Raw genomic sequence first — 25770 nt, 5'->3', positions numbered from 1 at the left:
GATGCTGTCCAAGGTGTCAGGGTCTGGGGGGCCCTGCTGTCCGGGGGGGGCCTTGCTGTCCACGGCGTCGGGTATGGGGGGCCTTGCTGTCCACGGCGTCAGGGTATGGGGGGCCTTGCTGTCCACGGCGTCAGGGTATGGGGGGCCTTGCTGTCCACGGCGTCAGGGTATGGGGGGCCTTGCTGTCCACGGCGTCAGGGTATGGGGGCCTTGCTGTCCACGGCGTCAGGGTATGGGGGGCCTTGCTGTCCACGGCGTCAGGGTATGGGGGGCCTTGCTGTCCACGGCGTCAGGGTATGGGAGGGGGCCTTGCTGTCCACGGCGTCAGGGTCAGGGGGGCTTGCTGTCCACGGCGTCAGGGTCTGGGGGGCTTGCTGTCTACTGAAGTGTCCCTACTGAATCAAGACACAACCTACCTGTTTCTGGTCTGCTGTCAGAGTTCTCCACTGCTGTCCACAGTGTCAGGGTCTGGGGGGGGCCTTGCTGTCCACAGTGTCAGGGTCTGGGGGGGGGGCATGCTGTCCAAGGTGTCAGGGTCTGGGGGCCCTGCTGTCCAAGGTGTCAGGGTCATGGGGGGGGACATGCTGTCCAAGGTGTCAGGGTCTGGGGGTCCTGCTGTCAGGGTCTGGGGTGCCCTGCTGTCCAAGGTGTCAGGGTCTGGGGTGCCCTGCTGTCCAAGGTGTCAGGTTCTGGGGGCCCTGCTGTCCAAGGTGTCAGGTTCTGGGGGCCCTGCTGTCCATGATGTCAGGGTCTGGGGGCCCTGCTGTCAGGGTCTGGGGGTGCCCTGCTGTCCAAGGTGTCAGGGTCTGGGGTGCCCTGCTGTCCAAGGTGTCAGGGTCTGGGGTGCCCTGCTGTCCAAGGTGTCAGGGTCTGGGGGGGGACATGCTGTCCAAGGTGTCAGGGTCTGGGGTGCCCTGCTGTCAGGGTCTGGGGGTGCCCTGCTGTCCAAGGTGTCAGGGTCTGGGGGGCCCTGCTGTCCAAGGTGTCAGGGTCTGGGGTGCCCTGCTGTCCATGGTGTCAGGGTCTGGGGGTGCCCTGCTGTCCAAGGTGTCAGGGTCTGGGGTGCCCTGCTGTCCAAGGTGTCAGGGTCTGGGGTGCCCTGCTGTCCAAGGTGTCAGGGTCTGGGGTGCCCTGCTGTCCAAGGTGTCAGGGTCTGGGGTGCCCTGCTGTCCATGGTGTCAGGGTCTGGGGTGCCCTGCTGTCCATGGTGTCAGGGTCTGGGGTGCCCTGCTGTCCATGGTGTCAGGGTCTGGGGTGCCCTGCTGTCAGGGTCTGGGGGTGCCCTGCTGTCCAAGGTGTCAGGGTCTGGGGTGCCCTGCTGTCCAAGGTGTCAGGGTCTGGGGTGCCCTGCTGTCCAAGGTGTCAGGGTATGGGGGGGGCCTTGCTGTCCACGGCGTCAGGGTCTGGGGTGCCCTGCTGTCCATGGTGTCAGGGTCTGGGGTGCCCTGCTGTCCATGGTGTCAGGGTCTGGGGTGCCCTGCTGTCCATGGTGTCAGGGTCTGGGGTGCCCTGCTGTCCATGGTGTCAGGGTCTGGGGTGCCCTGCTGTCAGGGTCTGGGGGGCCTTGCTGTCCACGGCGTCAGGGTATGGGGGGGGCCTTGCTGTCCACGGCGTCAGGGTATGGGGGGGGCTTGCTGTCCACGGCGTCAGGGTATGGGGGGCCTTGCTGTCCACGGCGTCAGGGTATGGGGGGGGGCCTTGCTGTCCACGGCGTCAGGGTATGGGGGGCCTTGCTGTCCACGGCGTCAGGGTATGGGGGCCTTGCTGTCCACGGCGTCAGGGTATGGGGGGCCTTGCTGTCCACGGCGTCAGGGTATGGGGGCCTTGCTGTCCACGGCGTCAGGGTATGGGGGGCCTTGCTGTCCACGGCGTCAGGGTATGGGGGGCCTTGCTGTCCACGGCGTCAGGGTATGGGAGGGGGCCTTGCTGTCCACGGCGTCAGGGTCAGGGGGGCTTGCTGTCCACGGCGTCAGGGTCTGGGGGGCTTGCTGTCTACTGAAGTGTCCCTACTGAATCAAGACACAACCTACCTGTTTCTGGTCTGCTGTCAGAGTTCTCCACTGCTGTCCACAGTGTCAGGGTCTGGGGGGCCTTGCTGTCCACAGTGTCAGGGTCTGGGGGTGGGGGGCCTTGCGGTCTACTGAAGTGTCCCTACTGAGTCAAGACACAACCTACCTGTTTCTGGTCTGCTGTCAGAGTTCTCCACTGCTGTGCAATCTTCCTTATCACATCGACAGATTTGACATCTGAAACTCACATCAACATTAACTCAGTGATGTGTGAAGACAAATGAATGAGTGAAGCTGTAGAGATACTGTCCATTCTAACACCAGTCACCTGGATACTCCCTGACAACGAGAGGTTGTTGCTGTTTCACAAATCTCATGTATCCGTTCAGGGGCCTCTTAGGGGGAGCGCCTGCAATGGTGGTCAAACTCTTTACAGCTGGGATCACATTGACGAACCTGCAACACACACAACACATTATCCCTACAACACATTATCCCTACAACACATTATCCCTACAACACATTATCCCTACAACACATTATCCCTACAACACATTATCCCTACAACACATTATCCCTACAACACATTATCCCTACAACACATTATCCCTACAACACATTATCCCTACAACACATTATCCCTTGTAATGGAAAAATTGCAAGATTATGTTATAATGTTTTTATTGCATCATGGTTGTGTTATGCAACAGAATAGAGTATTTTGTTAACTATTGTGTGTGTGTTCTACTGAGGATGGGCTTCTGGGAGATTACACTGACTGGAGATTTACGATGTCTTTGGGTGATAAAACCTAAAGAGCATTCCAGAGAATGAGGTAATGTTTCTGTTCTATACCGTATCAGGAAGAGTAGCTGCTGCCTTGGCAGGAACTAATGGGGATCCATAATAAACCCCAGGAAGAGTAGCTGCTGCCTTAGCAGGAACTAATGGGGATCCATAATAAACCCCAGGAAGAGTAGCTGCTGCCTTGGCAGGAACTAATGGGGATCCATAATAAACCCCAGGAAGAGTAGCTGCTGCCTTAGCAGGAACTAATGGGGATCCATAATAAACCCCAGGAAGAGTAGCTGCTGCCTTAGCAGGAACTAATGGGGATCCATAATAAACCCCAGGAAGAGTAGCTGCTGCCTTAGCAGGAACTAATGGGGATCCATAATAAACCCCAGGAAGAGTAGCTGCTGCCTTGGCAGGAACTAATGGGGATCCATAATAAACCCCAGGAAGAGTAGCTGCTGCCTTGGCAGGAACTAATGGGGATCCATAATAAACCCCAGGAAGAGTAGCTGCTGCCTTAGCAGGAACTAATGGGGATCCATAATAAACCCCAGGAAGAGTAGCTGCTGCCTTGGCAGGAACTAATGGGGATCCATAATAAACCCCAGGAAGAGTAGCTGCTGCCTTGGCAGGAACTAATGGGGATCCATAATAAACCCCAGGAAGAGTAGCTGCTGCCTTAGCAGGAACTAATGGGGATCCATAATAAACCCCAGGAAGAGTAGCTGCTGCCTTGGCAGGAACTAATGGGGATCCATAATAAACCCCAGGAAGAGTAGCTGCTGCCTTAGCAGGAACTAATGGGGATCCATAATAAACCCCAGGAAGAGTAGCTGCTGCTGATCATTCCAGAGAATGAGGTAATGTTTCTGTTCTATACCGTAGCAGGGTGAGATGGTTCCAGTTTGGAGTCAGAGGACCAGACACTGGTCTATACAATGAAAACTGTTGACACAGCAGATGCTGTCTGCTATGTATTATAGATAGATACCTTTCATACAAATCTTAACCTTGTGACCCATTCTATGTATTATAGATACCTTTCATACAAATCTTAACCTGGTGACCCATTCTATGTATTATAGATACCTTTCATACAAATCTTAACCTCGTGACCCATTCTATGTATTATAGATACCTTTCATACAAATCTTAACCTTGTGACCCATTCTATGTATTATAGATACCTTTCATATAAATCTTAACCTTGTGACCCATTCTATGTATCGGTTGTTCGTCATATAGGCTGAGAGGGGTGTATCTCGGCTATAAAGGATCTTTGTACTTTTGTGTTGTCACTTTTCAATGGTTCATTAGAAATGGTGCATCATTGAAAGGGGTGTATTATAAATGGTGCATCATTGAGAGGGGTGTATTAGAAATGGTGCATCATTGAAAGGGGTGTATTAGAAATGGTGCATCATTGAAAGGGGTGTATTAGAAATGGTGCATCATTGAAAGGGGTGTATTAGAAATGGTGCATCATTTAAAGGGGTGTATTAGAAATGGTGCATCATTGAAAGGGGTGTATTAGAAATGGTGCATCATTGAAAGGGGTGTATTAGAAATGGTGCATCATTGAAAGGGGTGTATTAGAAATGGTGCATCATTGAAAGGGGTGTATTAGAAATGGTGCATCATTTAAAGTCAAATGTCATTGCAAGGCTCTTATTATTAAAGATGTAGTTTAAGTATAACTCTGGTGTGTGAAGTTTGTCTCTCCTCATTTGGTAAATACAGAAATTAACCACCACACTGACTGGGAGGAGAGAGAGAAAGAATTAGACTGACTGGGAGGAGAGAGAGGGACACAGAGAAAGAGAATGGGACTGACTGGTGAGAGTTCCAGGCCTTTAGCACAGGGGTCCTGTTCAGTCCTGGGGGGTTGGGTTTTTTTTGGGTGTTGCTCCTCTTTGGGGCACTGCGTCACCGTGGGAACCTTGGTCTTGGGGACCTCCTGCTGGGTGGTGAGGTCTTTACGGGGTTTGGGGAGGGGGAGGGGCTTATCTTCCTCTCCTTTAGTGAACCTCTCATAAGGCAGGATAAGCCTGGGGAGAGAGAGAAGTATTATCAATCAATATCAGCCATTAAACATCAACAGTTATTATACAGATAACCCAGGTAATGAGAGAGAGAGACAGAGAGACAGAGAGACAGAGAGACAGAGAGAGACAGAGAGAGAGAGACAGAGAGAGACAGAGACAGAGAGACAGAGAGACAGAGAGAGAGATGGAGAGATGGAGAGACAGAGACAGAGACAGAGACAGAGACTGAGTCTCAGCTGACACCATTTAAGTAACTGATTATATCTATAGACACACATTTAACCTAACACTGACACCCAGCCATAGAGTCCTAACACTGACACACTGACACCCAGCCATAGAGTCCTAACACTGACACACTGACACCCAGCCATAGAGCCCTAACACTGACACACTGACACCCAGCCATAGAGCCCTAACACTGACACACTGACACCCAGCCATAGAGCCCTAACACTGACCTACTGACACCCAGCCATAGAGCCCTAACACTGATACACTGACACCCAGCCATAGAGTCCTAACACTGACACACTGACACCCAGCCATAGAGCCCTAACACTGATACACTGACACCCAGCCATAGAGCCCTAACACTGACCTACTGACACCCAGCCATAGAGCCCTAACACTGACACCCAGCTGTCATGTCTTTGGCTATGCCGGATTAAGTGATATGACATGCTATTCTATAGAATAATTTCTCCGTAATTAATATTACCTTATTGAGCTAATCATGTAAATGTAATTAACTAGAGAGTCGGGCACCACAAAATAATATTTATAGAGCTGTTATCTTCCGAATAAACTCTTAAAGACCTAGTAATATTTTACATCAATAGCAGTCAATATTAATCGGCACCTTAATTCAGTCTCATCTGAAAGTTGTAAATTCTTGATTATCTGCACGAACCCTGGCTAACAAGTTGAACCAGCAATACAAAATTGGGTTTAATTATTTATTTACTAAATACCTAACTAATCACACAGAATTACACACACACATAATTAATCAACTTGATTACAAATTACGTCATAAAGGAAATCGTCCCTAGCGGGCGGAACAGATATGACAGCTTGTTACACAAAAGAAAAGGGGCTGGGTTTGAGTGAACGAGCGGGAAGACTGAGGAACAAAGGGCGAAGCTGTGCTATCGTAAATACAGTATCTTAGGCATTCTAAATTACCGCCCATTTGGAAAAGGAAAATGCAATAAATATTTACTCTGAGCTGCGCTTCGGTAGGTTGGTGGTAGATGGAAGGCCGTGTTGCCAAACCGAGTCCTTTGAAGAATGTCTCTGGTTGTCAATTGGATACGTTGTAGTAACGTCATTGGGTGATAGACAGGTTACTCTGTCTGTTCCTTCCTAACCCTCGTTTGCAGCAGCTGTTGCTAACTCAACGGCTAGGAGGTATTACTTCTGTAGTGAATAAGAGTTCAAAGTTCATACCATTCGCAACCAAAGCTCACGCTGATGTTGGCTTCGTTCTGTAGTTATTATCTGAACCATTCTGACATCGGACCGTCGTCCTCACGTCCTCGGAACAGGAGGTTATATTGTCGTCAAGGGCTTATATAGGAAGGGAGAGGAGGGCGTGTTTGAAAAGTTTTATAGCCCATGTCCCTTCACAGGGGCAGGCCACTGATTGAGCAAAGCCCTATCTTATGAAAACCCAAATCTCTAGAAGCTTCTCTTTTAGAAGCTAAAATCGGATTTCATCCCATGACAAATAAGTTTTGTTGAACGTTACTCAAAGTAACACGGTTCTACTCAAAACGCTGCAGAGCAAAGACAATCAGTTAATGAACACAATGACAAAGTTGGATGACAAATCAGCAGAACTCATTGAAGTCGCTGACCAAATGAATGATGAGAGAACTCAGGTGATGAAGATGGAAATATTGATTTCTAAGCAAGTGGAGGAAATCTCATCACTGACTCTCTCGCTCCGTACTTAATGCCTCTATCTGCAAACAATGACAGATAAGTTTGAGACCAAAAGGAGCAAGTGTTACACTCATGTGTCCAAAATCTGTATTCTAAGCACTCAAGTGGACTCTGCAATGCAGCAGAATACCACCCTTAGGGACCATATGGAGGAAGTCCAGAATGGTCACGCTCTACAGCGTGACTACCAATACAAGCACCCGGAGCCCTGTACTCACAAGAGTAAAGACGATAGGTTTCAGACCTTGCCTCCGTCATGTGTCCCTCAGTCTTCTCCTCTTGACCATTCGGCACTGAGTAATATTGCGCCTCTTGGCCAACAACAAGGATTGGCTTCTCCTCGAGCTTTGAAATGAGAATTCAGTGGTTCCGCGGCTCGCAAACATGATAGCTCACAGGCTAACACGGTCAAACAAGCTAGTAACGAACACCCACAAGCTTAATATCATAGGCTTCGTTCAGCTTCCTTTGGCCTACTCACTGAAACAGGCATGGAAGACCTGTTACCTTTTAAACAGATGTTCCTGTCGAACATGTATCCTACCTTTATTACCTACTTGGGCCCTGACGCCCACGTTGGCTTGCCTATCTTACAACTCAGAGAGCTTGCAAGCACAGCCTTTGAGGCATCAAAAGTTCACAACGCTAAGAGCCCTGACCACTCGGTTTTGAAGTTTCACTCCAGTCAGAGTGTGCATTATCAGGTATTGGAGCGTTGAGAGATGACACACAACAACAGTTTCTACCACGAAACCATGATTCCAATAACCTCCGCGGTCTAAATAACTGTAAAGTACGTCTCCATCAACATGACTACCGCTAAAATCGACCTGTTCGCTACGTTCCTGCACCCAACTCCCAAAAAGTGTCAGAGCACAAGGATAACAAAGGGGTGAAGGATGATCAAAACATAGACTAATGTTCTCCAGAAGTTCCACTACGGGAAGAACTAAAGCGAGAACAATTTGAGAAAAGGGTGAAAGATAAGTCACAAGGACTAGACGGGGAATTACCGGACACCAGGTCCGCAGGAATTAACACCCATAGCAAGGATGTTAAAGTTCAAATTTCTCCCGCTCTCATTCAAGACCCTTCCAGGGCCCGCTTGATCAAGAAACAAGCCCCCGTCTATAGACTCTGATACAAAGGTTGTGAAGAAAAAGGTAAAAGGCTTCGTTAAAGCCAAGCCCACTCAAAATCGGAAAAGTCAATCTGCTTCCACCTTGAACAGAAATGGCACATTACGAAGTTGCGAATGACCACTCCACTTTGTGGGGAACATGTCCACTAACCATGAATCTAAACGCACATACCTGGAAACAGTCCTGGAGTACTGCTTAACTTGTCATGCGCTAATTGTTTCGGGTGCGACAATATCACTCATCTCTCAAACATTGTTTGATGATCTTAAAAGGGCTTTGAAGCCAGCTAAACGTTGGTTAAAAGTGGAACGATGCGACGCTACACTTCGAGGGGTCACTCAAACTACCTTGCCTCTCACATTGAGAGTCATGCTGAAACTACACTTCAAGGACGTATCGCTCGTTCACCCTGTGTATGTTACCAGCCTCAAAACTGTAACCCTGCTACTTGGAGCAGACTTGATGGATCGGTTACTCCCATTGCTGGACTGGAAAACCAACGAGGTATGGTCACAGTCTACAGTGCCTCCTCCACTGACCACACTGCCTTCCCCTAACGCTAGCTGCAATGCAGTCATTAATGAGGGGTATCTGTCGAAAGCACCCCTTGGTAAAAATATGTTTAAAAACCTCTTGGGGCAGAATCCAATCCAAGGAGATATTACGATATCTCTACACATTCCATCAGCCAACCTGCTTGCATTATTTTCATGATTTCTACTAATAACTGGTCTGAGACTGTATCCTCCACGGTACCAACTACAGTACTAATAACTGGTCTGAGACTGTATCCTCTATATGGTACCAACTACAGTACTAATAACTGGTCTGAGACTGTATCCTCCATGGTACCAACTACAGTACTAATAACTGGTCTGAGACTGGATCCTCCATGGTACCAACTACAGTACTAATAACTGGTCTGAGACTGTATCCTCCATGGTACCAACTACAGTACTAATAACTGGTCTGAGACTGTATCCTCTATATGGTACCAACTACAGTACTAATAACTGGTCTGAGACTGTATCCTCCACGGTACCAACTACAGTACTAATAACTGGTCTGAGAATGTATCCTCCACGGTACCAACTACAGTACCAATAACTGGTCTGAGACTGTATCCTCCATGGTACCAACTACAGTACTAATAACTGGTCTGAGACTGTATCCTCCATGGTACCAACTACAGTACTAATAACTGGTCTGAGACTGTATCCTCCATGGTACCAACTACAGTACTAATAACTGGTCTGAGACTGTATCCTCCATGGTACCAACTACAGTACTAATAACTGGTCTGAGACTGGATCCTCTATATGGTACCAACTACAGTACTAATAACTGGTGTGAGACTGGATCCTCCATGGTACCAACTACAGTACTAATAACTGGTCTGAGACTGTATCCTCTATATGGTACCAACTACAGTACTAATAACTGGTCTGAGACTGTATCCTCCATGGTACCAACTACAGTACTAATAACTGGTCTGAGACTGTATCCTCTATATGGTACCAACTACAGTACTAATAACTGGTCTGAGACTGTATCCTCCACAGGACCAACTACAGTATGAGAAAGAGTCTAAATGTTCTCCTAATATGTACCATACTGTATGAATCATTCTCTGCCTGTCATGAGTCAAACGGTTCTCCTAATATGTACCATACTGTATGAATCATTCTCTGCCTGTCATGAGTCAAAATGTTCTCCTAATATGTACCATACTGTATGAATCATTCTCTGCCTGTCATGAGTCAAAATGTTCTCCTAATATGTACCATACTGTATGAATCATTCTCTGCCTGTCATGAGTCAAAATGTTCTCCTAATATGTACCATACTGTATGAATCATTCTCTGCCTGTCATGAGTCAAACGGTTCTCCTAATATGTACCATACTGTATGAATCATTCTCTGCCTGTCATGAGTCAAACGGTTCTCCTAATATGTACCATACTGTATGAATCATTCTCTGCCTGTCATGAGTCAAAATGTTCTCCTAATATGTACCATACTGTATGAATCATTCTCTGACTGTCATGAGTCAAACGGTTCTCCTAATATGTACCATACTGTATGAATCATTCTCTGCCTGTCATGAGTCAAACGGTTCTCCTAATATGTACCATACTGTATGAATCATTCTCTGACTGTCATGAGTCAAACGGTTCTCCTAATATGTACCATACTGTATGAATCATTCTCTGACTGTCATGAGTCAAAATGTTCTCCTAATATGTACCATACTGTATGAATCATTCTCTGCCTGTCATGAGTCAAAATGTTCTCCTAATATGTACCATACTGTATGAATCATTCTCTGACTGTCATGAGTCAAAATGTTCTCCTAATATGTACCATACTGTCAAATCATTATTACTCCCATCTACAGTATTTGCCATTCATTAATACAGTACAGTTAGAGTACATTTCATAGTGTCTGTGTACACAGGTGTAGTAGGGGACATGTTTAATATAGCGACCTTTCATAGTGTCTGTGTATACAGGTATAGTAGGGGACATGTTTAATATAGAGACCATTCATAGTGTCTGTGTACACAGGTATAGTAGGGGACATGTTTAATATAGAGACCTTTCATAGTGTCTATGTATACAGGTATAGTAGGGGACATGTTTAATATAGAGACCTTTCATAGTGTCGTCTGGTGCAGGTTGCAGCGCTGGTGCTTCCTGGGTTTCCTCCTAACTCGTCATAAACATGTTTCCACTGTCGGCGCAATGTGATCTGATGACACAGGGGGACAATGACAGGGTTAGAAAACAGTTGGACCCTAACATATAGCATAGCTAGCATATTAGCATATTGAAACTCTTAAAACTCTGGGGGCGGTATTTCATTTTTGGATAAAAAACGTTCCCGTTTTAAACAGGATATTTTGTCACAACAAGATGCTCGACTATGCATATAACTGACAGCTTTGGATAGGAAACACTCTGACATTTCCACAACTGCAAAGATATTGTCTGTGAGTGCAACAGAACTGATGTTACAGGCGAAACCCAGATAAAAATCCAATCAGGAAGTGCCCCTATTTTGAAAGCGCTGCATGCCAATGACTCTTTATATGGCTGTTAATGGGCTACGCATGACCTTACGCTTTCTACGTATTCCCCAAGGTGTCTACAGCATTGTGACTTATTTTTACGCATTTATGTTGAAGAATAGCCGTAAGGGACCACATTGAGCAAGTGGTCACATGATGGCTCCCGCAGAAAATCTTGCGTAAAGTACAGAGGTAGCCATTATTCCAATCGCTTCTAATGAGAAATCAATTGTCCCGGTGGATATATTATGGAATAGATATGTGAAAACACCTTGAGAATTGATTCTAAACAACGTTTGCCATGTTTCTGTAGATATTATGGAGCTAATTTGGAAAAAGTTTGGCGTTGTAGTGACCGCATTTTCCGGTCGATTTCTCAGCCAAACGTGAAGAACAAACGGAGTTATTTCGCCTACAAAAATAATATTTTGGGAAAAAAGGAACATTTGTTATCTAACCCATTGCTCCATTTAAAGGGATATCAACCAGATTCCTTTTCCTATCACTTCCTCAAGGTGTCAACAAGTCTTCAGACATAGTTTTATTTTGAAGAATGAGCGTGAACGACCACATTGCGTAAGTGGATAGGTGGGGGCTCTCAGAGTGAGTTGTGCGCAAAAGTGAAAGGCGGCCATTGTTACTCCCGGTCCTAGTGAAAAGCCAACTTTTCCAGCTTGATATATTATCGAATAGATATTTGACAAACACCCTGAGGATTGATTATAAAAACGTCTGACATTTTTGTGGACATTATGTGGATTTTATGGGTAAAATTTGGAATTTTTGTCTGCGTTGTCGAGACCGCTCTTTCTGGTGGATTCCTGGGCATAACGCACCAAACTAAGGTATTTGAGGTATTCTAAGGTATACGAGGTATTTGGATATAAAAAATATCTTTATGGAACAAAAGGAACATTTGTTGTCTAACTGGGAGTCTCGTGAGTGAAAACATCCGAAGATCATCAAAAGGTAAACGATTAATTTGATTGCTTTTCTGATTTTCGTGTCCAAGTTACCTGATGCTAAGTGTACTTATTGTTTTGTTGAGCGATCGATGAACTTACACAAACGCTTGGATTGCTTTAGCTGTAAATCATAATTACCTGAGACGACAGGTGGATTAACAAAAGGCTAAGAGGCTGTGTTTTGCAATATTGCACTTGTGATTTCATGAATAAGAATATTTTCTAGTAATATTATTTGACTGTGGTGCTATGCTATTCAGCGTTGCTGATGACAATTATCCCGGATCCGGGAGGGGTGGTTCAGAGAGGTTAAGGGTAGAGAAAGCTTGTTGGACACTAAGAAAGCTTTGTTGTAGAGTGTTTAACACTAAATCCAGGGAGGGGCCAGCTGAGTATAAGACTGTTTCATCTGCATATAAATGGATTAGAGAGCTTCCTACTGCCTGAGCTATGTTGTTGATGTAAATTTAGAAGAGTGTGGGGCCCAGCATTGAGCCTTGGGGTACTCCCTGGTCACAGGCAGTGGCTGAGACAGCAGATTTTATGACTTTATACACTGCACTCTTTGAGAGAGGTAGTTAGCAAACCAGGCCAAAGACCCATCAGAGACACCAATATTCCTTAGCCAGCCTCCCAGAATGGAATGGTCTACCATATCAAAAGCTTTGGCCAAGTCAATAAAAATAGCAGCGCAATATTGCTTAAAATCAAGGGCAATGGTGAAATCATTGAGGACCTTTAAGGTTGCAGTGACGCATCCATAACCTGAGTGGAAACCAGATTCCATACCCGAGAGAATACTATAGACATCAAGAAAGCCAGTCAGTTGATTGTTGATTAAGTTTCTCCAACACTTTTGATGAACAGGGCAAAATAGAAATAGGCCTTTAACAGTTAGGATCAGCTTGATCTCCCCATTTAAAAGGACGAGCTATGGCTGCCTTCCAAGCAATGGGAACCTCCTCAGAAAGGAGAGACGGGTTAAAAAGGTCAGAGATAGGGCTTGGTGATGATAGGGGCAATGGGAACCTCCTCAGAAAGGAGAGACAGGTTAAAAAGGTCAGAGATAGGGCTTGGTGATGATAGGGGCAATGGGAACCTCCTCAGAAAGGAGAGACAGGTTAAAAAGGTCAGAGATAGGCGTGGCGATGACAGTGTCAGAGGAAACGCTGAGGGAAAACATAAAGCTATACAAACCCTTTATTACACCATGATTTAGACGGAGAAATCACTTACCAGATCATATCCTCCAAGGGTCTCTGCTGCTTGAAACATGTTCCAAAGGTTTACTGTTAGAGGGACAATAATAGTGAGATCAATAAGACAATAACACCAAGACAAACCCAGTTGTAATGTTCTGTCTATACAACAATCAATAAGACAATAACACCAAGACAAACCCAGTTGTAATGTTCTGTCTATTCAATGATCAATAAGACAATAACACCAAGACAAACCCAGTTGTAATATTCTGTCTATACAATACAGTCAGTCAGTCAGTCAGTCAGTCAGTCATACCTACAGCATTCAAAAGGGATTTAAGATTTTTGAAATATCAACACTTCTTACATGAAAAGGAAAACCTGTTTTTAGTACAGTATTAATAACATATTAATTACAATGTACAGGACAATTCCATACTGTAGTGTCTGTCAATGACATTCTGTAAAAGGAATATTACTGATGGACTCCAGAGGATCAATCTGGCTTTCATCAGGATTCCATGCATTTGTCATGGTGGCCTCCTCTCTCTTATTCTACCCCCATATCCTTCTCTCCTCCTCTCTCTCTAACCTCCTCTCCTCCTCTCTCTTATTCTACCCCCATATCCTTCTCTCCTCCTCTCTCTCAAACCTCCTCCCTTCCTCTCCCCTATTGTATCCCCATATCCTCCTCTCCTCCTCTCTCTTATTCTACCCCCATATCCTTCTCTCCTCCTCTCTCTCAAACCTCCTCCCTTCCTCTCCCCTATTGTATCCCCATATCCTCCTCTCCTCCTCTCTCTTATTCTACCCCCATATCCTTCTCTCCTCCTCTCCCTTATTCTATCCCCATATCCTTCTCTCCTCCTCTCTCTTATTCTACCCCCATATCCTCCTCTCCTCCTCTCCCTTATTCTACCCCCATATCCTTCTCTCCTCCTCTCTCTTATTCTACCCCCATATCCTTCTCTCCTCCTCTCTCTTATTCTACCCCCATATCCTCCTCTCCTCCTCTCTCTTATTCTACCCCCATATCCTTCTCTCCTCCTCTCTCTTATTCTACCCCCATATCCTTCTCTCCTCCTCTCTCTCAAACCTCCTCCCTTCCTCTCCCCTATTGTATCCCCATATCCTTCTCTCCTCCTCTCTCTTATTCTACCCCCATATCCTTCTCTCCTCCTCTCTCTCAAACCTCCTCCCTTCCTCTCCCCTATTGTATCCCCATATCCTCCTCTCCTCCTCTCTCTTATTCTACCCCCATATCCTTCTCTCCTCCTCTCTCTCAAACCTCCTCCCTTCCTCTCCCCTATTGTATCCCCATATCCTCCTCTCCTCCTCTCTCTCTCTTATTCTACCCCCATATCCTTCTCTCCTCCTCTCTCTCAAACCTCCTCCCTTCCTCTCCCCTATTGTATCCCCATATCCTCCTCTCCTCCTCTCTCTTATTCTACCCCCATATCCTTCTCTCCTCCTCTCTCTCAAACCTCCTCCCTTCCTCTCCCCTATTGTATCCCCATATCCTCCTCTCCTCCTCTCTCTTATTCTACCCCCATATCCTTCTCTCCTCCTCTCTCTCAAACCTCCTCCCTTCCTCTCCCCTATTGTATCCCCATATCCTCCTCTCCTCCTCTCTCTTATTCTACCCCCATATCCTTCTCTCCTCCTCTCTCTCAAACCTCCTCCCTTCCTCTCCCCTATTGTATCCCCATATCCTCCTCTCCTCCTCTCTCTTATTCTACCCCCATATCCTTCTCTCCTCCTCTCTCTCAAATCTCCTCCCTTCCTCTCCCCTATTGTATCCCCATATCCTCCTCTCCTCCTCTCTCTTATTCTACCCCCATATCCTTCGATCCTCCTCTCTCTTATTCTACCCCCATATCCTTCTATCCTCCTCTCTCCATCCTCCTCTCTTATTCTACCCCCATATCCTCCTATCCTCCTCTCTCTCCATCGTCCTGTTCTGCTCTGCTCTGTTCTGCTCTGCTCTGTTCTGCTCTGCTGTGTTCTGCTCAGCTGTGTTCTGCTCAGCTGTGTTCTGCTCAGCTGTGTTCTGCTCAGCTGTGTTCTGTTCTGTTCTGCTCAGCTGTGTTCTGCTCAGCTGTGTTCTGCTCGGTTCTGCTCAGCTGTGTTCTGCTCAGCTGTGTTCTGCTCAGCTGTGTTCTGCTCTGTTCTGCTCAGCTGTGTTCTGATCAGCTGTGTTCTGTTCTGTTCTGCTCAGCTGTGTTCTGCTCAGCTGTGTTCTGCTCAGCTGTGTTCTGCTCAGCTGTGTTCTGTTCTGTTCTGCTCAGCTGTGTTCTGCTCTGTTCCGCTCTGCTGTGTTCTGCTCAGCTGTGTTCTGCTCAGCTGTGTTCTGTTCTGCTCTGCTCAGCTGTGTTCTGCTGAGTTCTGCTCTGTTCTGCTCTGCTCAGCTGTGTTCTGCTCAGCTGTGTTCTGCTCAGCTGTGTTCTGCTCTGTTCCGCTCTGCTGAGTTCTGCTCAGCTGTGTTCTGTTCTGCTCTGCTCAGCTGTGTTCTGCTGAGTTCTGCTCTGTTCTGCTCTGCTCTGCTCTGCTGTGTTCTGCTCAGCTGTGTTCTGCTCAGCTGTGTTCTGTTCTGTTCTGCTCAGCTGTGTTTTGCTCAGCTGTGTTCTGCTCGGTTCTGCTCAGCTGTGTTCTGCTCAGCTGTGTTCTGCTCAGCTGTGTTCTGTTCTGCTCTGCTCAGCTGTGTTCTGCTGAGTTCTGCTCTGTTCTGCTCTGCTCTGCTCAGCTGTGTTCTGCTCAGCTGTGTTCTGCTCAGCTGTGTTCTGCTCAGCTGTGTTCTGCTCAGCTGTGTTCTGCTGAGTTCTGCTCTGTTCTGCTCTGCTCTGCTCTGCTGTGTTCTGCTCAGCTGTGTTCTGCTCAGCTGTGTTCTGCTCTGTTCCGCTCTGCTGTGTTCTGTTCTGCTGTGCTGCCACATGTTAGCATAGTTGTTCCTGGACTCAATGCAGGGCTGATACCATGTTGACACAGCAGCACCTGACCCTGGTGGCCTGACAGACAGACTGACAGCATCTAGTGAGAAAACAGAGGTGTTGGCTCCAGAAAGATAGAGGCAGTAAAAGAAGGAGGCTTCTACTTACTCTGTTTGAAGCCCAGGTAGGGGATCCTCTCTATGGGCGTCCTCCTCTCCTTCATGTATTTATACAGAGCTACTAGGAAGGCCTGTTCATCAGGAGGACACTCCTCACCTCCTCCCCCTGTTCCTCCTTTAGAGGAGACCCTCTTACAGCAGCTGCTGCCTCTACTGATTCCTTTAGGCCACCTGGACAGCACTGCCTTGGACTCAGGCTTCACCTGAAGACACAGAGGACAGAGAAGGACATGAGAACAGAGAAGGACATGAGGGCAGAGGAGGACATGAGGGCAGAGATGGACATGAGGGCAGAGATGGACATGAGGGCAGAGATGGACATGAGGGTAGAGATGGACATGAGGGCAGAGATGGACATGAGGGCAGAGATGGACACGAGGGCAGAGATGGACACGAGGGCAGAGATGGACATGAGGGCAGAGATGGACATGAGGGCAGAGATGGACATGAGGGCAGAGATGGACATGAGGGCAGAGATGGACATGAGGGCAGAGGAGGACATGAGGGCAGAGATGGACATGAGGGCAGAGATGGACATGAGGGCAGAGATGGACATGAGGGCAGAGATGGACATGAGGGCAGAGATGGACATGAGGGCAGAGATGGACATGAGGGCAGAGATGGACATGAGGGTAGAGATGGACATGAGGGCAGAGATGGACATGAGGGCAGAGATGGACATGAGGGCAGAGGAGGACATGAGGGTAGAGAAGGACATGAGGGCAGAGATGTGGGCAGAGATGGACATGAGGGCAGAGATGGACATGAGGGTAGAGATGGACATGAGGGTAGAGATGGACATGAGGGTAGAGATGGACATGAGGGCAGAGATGGACATGAGGGCAGAGATGGACATGAGGGCAGAGATGGACATGAGGGCAGAGATGGACATGAGGGCAGAGAAGGACATGAGGGCAGAGATGGACATGAGGGCAGAGAAGGACATGAGGGCAGAGATGGACATGAGGGCAGAGATGGACATGAGGGCAGAGATAGACATGAGGGCAGAGATGGACATGAGGGCAGAGAAGGACATGAGGGCAGAGATGGACACGAGGGCAGAGATGGACACGAGGGCAGAGAAGGACATGAGGGCAGAGATGGACACGAGGGCAGAGATGGACACGAGGGTAGAGATGGACACGAGGGTAGAGATGGACACGAGGGCAGAGATGGACACGAGGGTAGAGAAGGACATGAGGGCAGAGATGGACATGAGGGCAGAGATGGACATGAGGGCAGAGATGGACATGAGGGCAGAGAAGGACATGAGGGCAGAGATGGACATGAGGGCAGAGAAGGACATGAGGGCAGAGATGGACATGAGGGCAGAGATGGACATGAGGGCAGAGATGGACATGAGGGCAGAGATGGACATGAGGGCAGAGATGGACATGAGGGCAGAGATGGACACGAGGGCAGAGATGGACACGAGGGTAGAGATGGACACGAGGGTAGAGATGGACACGAGGGCAGAGATGGACACGAGGGTAGAGAAGGACATGAGGGCAGAGATGGACATGAGGGCAGAGATGGACATGAGGGCAGAGATGGACATGAGGGCAGAGATGGACATCAGGGCAGAAAAGGACATGAGGGCAGAGAAGGACATGAGGGCAGAGATGGACATGAGGGCAGAGATGGACATGAGGGCAGAGAAGGACATGAGGGCAGAGATGGACATGAGGGCAGAGATGGACATCAGGGCAGAAAAGGACATGAGGGCAGAGAAGGACATGAGGGCAGAGATGGACATGAGGGCAGAGATGGACATGAGGGCAGAGATGGACATGAGGGCAGAGAAGGACATGAGGGCAGAGAAGGACATGAGGGCAGAGATGGACATGAGGGTAGAGAAGGACATGAGGGTAGAGAAGGACATGAGGGCAGAGATGGACACGAGGGTAGAGAAGGACATGAGGGCAGAGATGTGGGCAGAGATGGACATGAGGGCAGAGATGGACATGAGGGCAGAGATGGACACGAGGGTAGAGAAGGACATGAGGGTAGAGAAGGACATGAGGGCAGAGAAGGACATGAGGGCAGAGATGGACATGAGGGCAGAGATGGACACGAGGGCAGAGATGGACACGAGGGTAGAGAAGAACATGAGGGTAGAGATGGACATGAGGGCAGAGATGGACATGAGGGCAGAGATGGACATGAGGGCAGAGATGGACATGAGGGCAGAGATGGACATGAGGGCAGAGATGGACATGAGGGCAGAGATGGACATGAGGGCAGAGATGGACATGAGGGCAGAGATGGACATGAGGGTAGAGATGGACATGAGGGCAGAGATGGACATGAGGGCAGAGATGGACATGAGGGCAGAGGAGGACATGAGGGTAGAGAAGGACATGAGGGCAGAGATGGACATGAGGGCAGAGATGGACATGAGGGTAGAGATGGACATGAGGGCAGAGATGGACATGAGGGCAGAGATGGACATGAGGGCAGAGATGGACATGAGGGCAGAGATGGACATGAGGGCAGAGATGGACATGAGGGCAGAGATGGACATGAGGGCAGAGATGGACATGAGGGTAGAGATGGACATGAGGGCAGAGATGGACATGAGGGCAGAGATGGACATGAGGGCAGAGGAGGACATGAGGGTAGAGAAGGACATGAGGGCAGAGATGTGGGCAGAGATGGACATGAGGGCAGAGATGGACATGAGGGTAGAGATGGACATGAGGGTAGAGATGGACATGAGGGCAGAGATGGACATGAGGGCAGAGATGGACATGAGGGCAGAGATGGACATGAGGGCAGAGAAGGACATGAGGGCAGAGATGGACACGAGGGCAGAGATGGACATGAGGGCAGAGAAGGACATGAGGGCAGAGATGGACATGAGGGCAGAGAAGGACATGAGGGCAGAGATGGACACGAGGGCAGAGATGGACACGAGGGCAGAGAAGGACATGAGGGCAGAGATGGACACGAGGGCAGAGATGGACACGAGGGTAGAGATGGACACGAGGGTAGAGATGGACACGAGGGCAGAGATGGACACGAGGGTAGAGAAGGACATGAGGGCAGAGATGGACATGAGGGCAGAGATGGACATGAGGGCAGAGATGGACATGAGGGCAGAGAAGGACATGAGGGCAGAGATGGACATGAGGGCAGAGAAGGACATGAGGGCAGAGATGGACATGAGGGCAGAGATGGACATGAGGGCAGAGATGGACATGAGGGCAGAGAAGGACATGAGGGCAGAGATGGACACGAGGGCAGAGATGGACACGAGGGTAGAGATGGACACGAGGGTAGAGATGGACACGAGGGCAGAGATGGACACGAGGGTAGAGAAGGACATGAGGGCAGAGATGGACATGAGGGCAGAGATGGACATGAGGGCAGAGATGGACATGAGGGCAGAGATGGACATCAGGGCAGAAAAGGACATGAGGGCAGAGAAGGACATGAGGGCAGAGATGGACATGAGGGCAGAGATGGACATGAGGGCAGAGAAGGACATGAGGGCAGAGATGGACATGAGGGCAGAGATGGACATCAGGGCAGAAAAGGACATGAGGGCAGAGAAGGACATGAGGGCAGAGATGGACATGAGGGCAGAGATGGACATGAGGGCAGAGATGGACATGAGGGCAGAGAAGGACATGAGGGCAGAGAAGGACATGAGGGCAGAGATGGACATGAGGGTAGAGAAGGACATGAGGGTAGAGAAGGACATGAGGGCAGAGATGGACACGAGGGTAGAGAAGGACATGAGGGCAGAGATGTGGGCAGAGATGGACATGAGGGCAGAGATGGACATGAGGGCAGAGATGGACACGAGGGTAGAGAAGGACATGAGGGTAGAGAAGGACATGAGGGCAGAGAAGGACATGAGGGCAGAGATGGACATGAGGGCAGAGATGGACACGAGGGCAGAGATGGACACGAGGGTAGAGAAGGACATGAGGGTAGAGAAGGACATGAGGGCAGAGATGGACATGAGGGCAGAGATGGACATGAGGGCAGAGGAGGACATGAGGGCAGAGATGGACATGAGGGCAGAGATGTGGGCAGAGATGGACATGAGGGCAGAGATGGACATGAGGGCAGAGATGGACATGAGGGCAGAGATGGACATGAGGGCAGAGATGGACATGAGGGCAGAGATGGACATGAGGGCAGAGATGGACATGAGGGTAGAGATGGACATGAGGGCAGAGATGGACATGAGGGCAGAGATGGACATGAGGGCAGAGGAGGACATGAGGGTAGAGAAGGACATGAGGGCAGAGATGTGGGCAGAGATGGACATGAGGGCAGAGATGGACATGAGGGTAGAGATGGACATGAGGGTAGAGATGGACATGAGGGTAGAGATGGACATGAGGGCAGAGATGGACATGAGGGCAGAGATGGACATGAGGGCAGAGATGGACATGAGGGCAGAGATGGACATGAGGGCAGAGAAGGACATGAGGGCAGAGATGGACATGAGGGCAGAGAAGGACATGAGGGCAGAGATGGACATGAGGGCAGAGATGGACATGAGGGCAGAGATGGACATGAGGGCAGAGATGGACATGAGGGCAGAGAAGGACATGAGGGCAGAGATGGACACGAGGGCAGAGATGGACACGAGGGTAGAGATGGACACGAGGGTAGAGATGGACACGAGGGCAGAGATGGACACGAGGGTAGAGAAGGACATGAGGGCAGAGATGGACATGAGGGCAGAGATGGACATGAGGGCAGAGATGGACATGAGGGCAGAGATGGACATGAGGGCAGAGAAGGACATGAGGGTAGAGAAGGACATGAGGGCAGAGATGGACATGAGGGCAGAGATGGACATGAGGGCAGAGATGGACATGAGGGTAGAGAAGGACATGAGGGTAGAGAAGGACATGAGGGCAGAGATGGACATGAGGGCAGAGATGTGGGCAGAGATGGACATGAGGGCAGAGATGGACATGAGGGTAGAGAAGGACATGAGGGCAGAGATGGACATGAGGGCAGAGATGGACATGAGGGCAGAGATGTGGGCAGAGATGGACATGAGGGCAGAGATGGACATGAGGGCAGAGATGGACATGAGGGCAGAGATGTGGGCAGAGATGGACATGTGGGCAGAGATGGACATGAGGGCAGAGATGGACATGAGGGCAGAGATGTGGGCAGAGATGGACATGAGGGCAGAGATGGACATGAGGGCAGAGATGGACATGAGGGCAGAGATGTGGGCAGAGATGGACATTAGAGCAACGGACATCAGTGCCCGACCTCACTAACGCTCTGAATGGAAGACATCTAGTGGAAAGAGTGGAGGCTGTTATAGCAACAAAACAATTTAAACCTGCAAATTTAGTTAACCTCTAACGACTCCCCATCCCGCATGAGGGAGCGTAATCATCGGCTGACACTAATTAGCATAACGCAACGGACATAAATATTCCTAGAAAATATTCCTATTCATGAAAATCACAAATGAAATATATTGAGACACAGCTTAGCCTTTTGTTTATCACCCTGTCATCTCAGATTTTCAAAATATGCTTTACAGCCAAAGCTAGACAATAATTTGTGTAAGTTTATCGATAGCCTAGCATAGCATTTTGTCCAGCTAGCAGCAGGTAACTTGGTCACGGAAATCAGAAAAGCAATCAAATTAAATAGTTTACCTTTGATGAGCTTCAGATGTTTTCACTCACGAGACTCCCAGTTAGATAGCAAATGTTCCTTTTTTTCCCAAAATATTATTTTTGTAGGCGAAATAGCTCCGTTTGTTCTTCACGTTTGGCTGAGAAATTCCCCGGAAATTGAAGTCACGAAAACAGCGAAAAATATTCCAAATTAGCTCCAAAATATCGACAGAAACATGGCAAACGTTGTTTATAATCAATCCTCAAGGTGTTTTTCAAATATCTATTCGATAATATATCCATCGGGACAATTAGTTTTTTCAGTAGGACCGATTGGAGTAATGGCTACCTCTGTATTTTACGCGAGAATCTCTCTGGGAGCATCAGGTGACCACTTGCGCAATGTAGCCGCTTACGTGTATTCTTCAAAATAAATGCGTAACACTACATCACAATGCTGTAGACACCTTGGGGAATACGGAGAAAGAGTAATCTGGTTGATAGCCCGTTCACTGCTCAATAGGGATGCATAGGAACTCAGCGCTTTCAAAACATGAGGCACTTCTGGATTGGATTTTTCTCAGGCTTTCGCCTGCAACATCAGTTCTGTTATCGCTAATGCTATCGCTGTTGTTATTGCCATGGTTTACGTTATTACTATCATTATCGGTATTCTGCCCTACCAAGCAAAAGGCAGTAACTGCTCATTTGGTCGAAAATGAGTTGATATATTTTTTTGCTACATTAAATACATGCTTAATCATGTGGACAAGTATCCTGCCTCTATTATATTGCGTTTTGGAGAAAATGGAGGTCATGTTAGCAGTAACTGCATAGAGCTACTGTGAAACCAAGGTAAATAAAAGCCATTTTCTCAGTTCCACGCTATGAGGAATTGCCTTTTTGCTTGGGAGCTGAATGGGAGTGAAGGACAATATGTGAAACTCCCCTGGTACACTGTTTATGAGCAGGGGTGAAGGAGGTGAAGTGAAACCCAGCCGGCTGATAGTTTGTTCATTTTATGAGCTGAATGGGACAAAATGTGAAGCTCCTCCGGTACACTGTTTATGAACAGGGATGAAGGAGGTGAAGTGAAGCCCAGTGGAACTGTATCTGTGAGCCGGCTGAATGTGGAACTGTATCTAAGAGCTGGCTGAATGTGGAACTGTATCTGTGAGCCGGCTGAATGTGGAACTGTATCTGTGAGCCGGCTGAATGTGGAACTGTATCTAAGAGCTGGCTGAATATGGAACTGTATCTGTGAGCCGGCTGAATGTGGAACTGTATCTGTGAGCCGGCTGAATGTGGAACTGTATCTGTGAGCCGGCTGAATGTGGAACTGTATCTGTGAGCCGGCTGAATGTGGAACTGTATCTGTGAGCCGGCTGAATGTGGAACTGTATCTGTGAGCCGGCTGAATGTGGAACTGTATCTGTGAGCCGGCTGAATGTGGAACTGTATCTGTGAGCCGGCTGAATGTGGAACTGTATCTGTGAGCCGGCTGAATGTGGAACTGTATCTGTGAGCTGGCTAAATGTGGAACTGTATCTGTGAGCCGGCTGAATGTGGAACTGTATCTAAGAGCCGGCTGAATGTGGAACTGTATCTGTGAGCCGGCTGAATGTGGAACTGTATCTGTGAGCCGGCTGAATGTGGAACTGTATCTGTGAGCCGGCTGAATGTGGAACTGTATCTGTGAGCCGGCTGAATGTGGAACTGTATCTGTGAGCCGGCTGAATGTGGAACTGTATCTGTGAGCCGGCTGAATGTGGAACTGTATCTGTGAGCCGGCTGAATGTGGAACTGTATCTGTGAGCCGGCTGAATGTGGAACTGTATCTGTGAGCCGGCTGAATGTGGAACTGTATCTGTGAGCCGGCTGAATGTGGAACTGTATCTGTGAGCCGGCTGAATGTGGAACTGTATCTGTGAGCTGGCTGAATGTGGAACTGTATCTGTGAGCTGGCTGAATGTTAAACTGTATCTGTGAGCCGGCTGAATGTGGAACTGTATCTGTGAGCCGGCTGAATGTGGAACTGTATCTGTGAGCCGGCTGAATGTGGAACTGTATCTGTGAGCCGGCTGAATGTGGAACTGTATCTGTGAGCCGGCTGAATGTGGAACTGTATCTGTGAGCCGGCTGAATGTGGAACTGTATCTGTGAGCCGGCTGAATGTGGAACTGTATCTGTGAGCCGGCTGAATGTGGAACTGTATCTGTGAGCTGGCTGAATGTGGAACTGTATCTGTGAGCTGGCTGAATGTTAAACTGTATCTGTGAGCCGGCTGAATGTGGAACTGTATCTGTGAGCCGGCTGAATGTGGAACTGTATCTGTGAGCCGGCTGAATGTGGAACTGTATCTAAGAGCCGGCTGAATGTGGAACTGTATCTGTGAGCCGGCTGAATGTCAAGGTGTGTGTCGGTGTGAACATATCATTTTAAAGCTATGTAGTTCAGTCCCAGAGTTAGTGTGTATAGTATATGACTCCTAGTGTATACCAATGGTCTGTATTATGTCATCAACCCAGGAAGTAGCTGCTGCGTTAGTAGTCTTGGGGATCCTAATCAATTACTGAATGAATGCTATACCTGTGGGCCCAGAGGAGAGACCAGTGCTAATGCTATTGCTATCAGATGCTGTACCTGTGGGCCCAGAGGAGAGACCAGTGCTAATGCTATTGCTATCAGATGCTGTTCCTGTGGGCCCAGAGGAGAGATCAGTGCTAATGCTATTGCTATCAGATGCTGTACCTGGGGGCCCAGAGGAGAGACCAGTGCTAATGCTATTGCTATCAAATGTTGTACCTTGGCAGGGGCCTTGCCCTCTGTGTTGCACGTCTCCTTGCCTGCTGGTGTATTCTGGGAGTCGCAGCGTTGCGAGACCGACAGCTTCTTTTTCCGAGGCCGGCCCTTCAGGTTGGGAGCTAGAGGAGAGAGAGAGAGAAACACTGTTGTCAACAGAGTGGAGTCACAGTGGAGTCAGAGACACATAGACACTGTGGAGTCAGAGACAATATGGAGTCAGAGACAATATGGAGTCAGAGACAATATGGAGTCAGAGACACAGAGACACTGTGGAGTCAGAGACAATATGGAGTCAGAGACAATATGGAGTCAGAGACAATATGGAGTCAGAGACCATATAGAGTCAGAGACAATATGGAGTCAGAGACCATATAGAGTCAGAGACAAAGAGACACTGTGGAGTCAGAGACACAGAGGAGTCAGAGACACAGAGACACTGTGGAGTCAGAGACAATATGGAGTCAGAGACCATATAGAGTCAGAGACAAAGAGACACTGTGGAGTCAGTGACACAGAGGAGTCAGAGACAATATAGAGTCAGAGACACAGAGACACTGTGGAGTCAGAGACAATATGGAGTCAGAGACAATATAGAGTCAGAGACACAGAGGAGTCAGAGATACAGACACAGAGACACTGTGGAGTCAGAGACAATATGGAGTCAGAGACACAGAGACACAGAGGAGTCAGAGATGCAGAGACACACTGAGGAGACAGGGGGACAGAAACACACTGAGGAGACAGAAACACACTGAGGAGACAGGGGGACAGAAACACACTGAGGAGACAGAAACACACTGAGGAGACAGGGGGACAGAAACACACTGAGGAGACAGAAACACGCTGAGGAGACAGGGGGACAGAAACACACTGAGGAGACAGGGGGACATAAACACACTGAGGAGACAGGGGGACAGAAACACACTGAGGAGACAGAAACACTGAGGAGACAGAAACACACTGAGGGGACAGAAACACACTGAGGAGACAGAAACACAATGAGGAGACAGAAACACACTGAGGAGACAGGGGGACATAAACACACTGAGGAGACAGGGGGACAGAAACACA

General features: G+C 48.4%; 2 protein-coding genes across 3 annotated transcripts in view; both read right to left on the bottom strand.

Annotated features, from left to right (window-relative positions):
- LOC124024608 (transcription factor A, mitochondrial-like) overlaps positions 1–2505 on the bottom strand; it is a 57660-nt gene extending 55155 nt beyond the window's left edge. Inside the window, exons 1-2 of one of the 2 annotated variants that reach the window (XM_046338504.1) lie at positions 2338–2505; positions 2176–2246 (exon numbers count right to left, since the gene is read on the bottom strand). In XM_046338504.1, the coding sequence (XP_046194460.1) occupies positions 2176–2246; positions 2338–2485 (219 nt within the window). In that variant the 5' untranslated portion in view covers positions 2486–2505. The remainder of the gene's footprint in view (positions 1–2175; positions 2247–2337) is intronic. The other variant, XM_046338502.1, reaches the window with a different exon arrangement.
- A 273-nt stretch (positions 2506–2778) lies between these two features.
- Positions 2779–24818, bottom strand: LOC124024607 (AT-rich interactive domain-containing protein 5B-like; the record flags this gene model as incomplete). Its single annotated transcript, XM_046338501.1, has 6 exons — positions 2779–2820; positions 4639–4852; positions 10596–10693; positions 13214–13266; positions 16275–16488; positions 24700–24818. Coding segments are annotated over 6 exons (740 nt in total), but the record flags the coding sequence as incomplete, so codon positions are not given.
- Positions 24819–25770: the final 952 nt, after the last annotated feature.

This window comes from Oncorhynchus gorbuscha, unplaced genomic scaffold (genome assembly GCF_021184085.1).
Source record: "Oncorhynchus gorbuscha isolate QuinsamMale2020 ecotype Even-year unplaced genomic scaffold, OgorEven_v1.0 Un_scaffold_1949, whole genome shotgun sequence".
NCBI classification, from domain to species: domain Eukaryota; kingdom Metazoa; phylum Chordata; class Actinopteri; order Salmoniformes; family Salmonidae; genus Oncorhynchus; species Oncorhynchus gorbuscha.
Note: the sequence above shows the minus strand (reverse complement) of the source record. Positions and strands in the feature narration are given on the sequence as shown.